This window comes from Condylura cristata, unplaced genomic scaffold (genome assembly GCF_000260355.1).
Source record: "Condylura cristata isolate star-nosed mole 26May11 unplaced genomic scaffold, ConCri1.0 scaffold00034, whole genome shotgun sequence".
Taxonomy (NCBI): domain Eukaryota; kingdom Metazoa; phylum Chordata; class Mammalia; order Eulipotyphla; family Talpidae; genus Condylura; species Condylura cristata.
The window spans coordinates 397,517-398,336 of NW_004567135.1; the positions used below are offsets into that span (position 1 = coordinate 397,517).

Genomic DNA, 820 nt, shown 5'->3' on the forward strand with positions numbered 1-820 from the left:
AGCCTCTCACCCCCTGCACCTCTGGCCTGTACCCCAGTTCTGTATGCACAAATAAATAAATCTTACAAAAAAAAAAGAAACCGGGATCCTATTTTTTTTTAGTCTTTAATGTCCACTTTCGCTTCGTATCACAGCGCTTTTCCCTGTATTACTATTTTGCTTCCGAAACACGATTTTGCGGGGCACAGAGTGTTTCTTCGCGCCTTCGGCCATAACTTCCGTCAGTAATGCCCAGCGGCACGCTACGTTGCTTGCGCGTCTGCTTTATAAATGAAGCTGTGCTGGACCCCTCGGCGTATCTGCTGCCACTTTTCCTCATGGAAATTACGTGCAGTTTGCGTCCTAGTAAATTTAGGACTGTGTGAATCACACACGCCTGCAGTATGTCCTTCCCACGTGCACCGTAAGCGCGGTGAATCTCCCACTATCCAGCATTCTGATGGTGCTGTTCCTGCAGCGATATTCGTGGGGAGCCAGGTCCCACGTCCTGGGACAGGTTTTCGGGTGGCCGCGTGCGGACGTCGCACGTGACGGGCCTGGGCATTCTGCCGACTCAGCCGGACGGAGCCACACGACGACCTCAACACGCGCGGAGAGTGGGCTGGGCGAGAGATGAGCTCTCCAGCGATGAATCCCACTTTCTCGTGCCGTTGCATCCGCTTATCTGGGCACACCGCTGTAGCCCAGGCACAGAACAGTCACCTGCGTCGCGATTTCACTTGAAATTCGGGAGTTTCCGGCACTTTCCAGCCGCCCGTGCGCCGGGCCGGGTGCCTGGGCCGCCCTGACTCGCTTGCCGCGAGCCGGGCTCACCCTGCGG

General features: G+C 56.1%; 1 protein-coding gene across 1 annotated transcript in view; it reads right to left on the reverse strand.

Moving 5' to 3' along the window:
- LOC105854326 overlaps positions 1-820 on the reverse strand; it is a 91,329-nt gene that overhangs the window by 61,356 nt on the left and 29,153 nt on the right. The window contains exon 2 of the mRNA XM_012732268.1: positions 528-676. Within this exon, the coding sequence (XP_012587722.1) occupies positions 528-676 (149 nt within the window). The remainder of the gene's footprint in view (positions 1-527; positions 677-820) is intronic.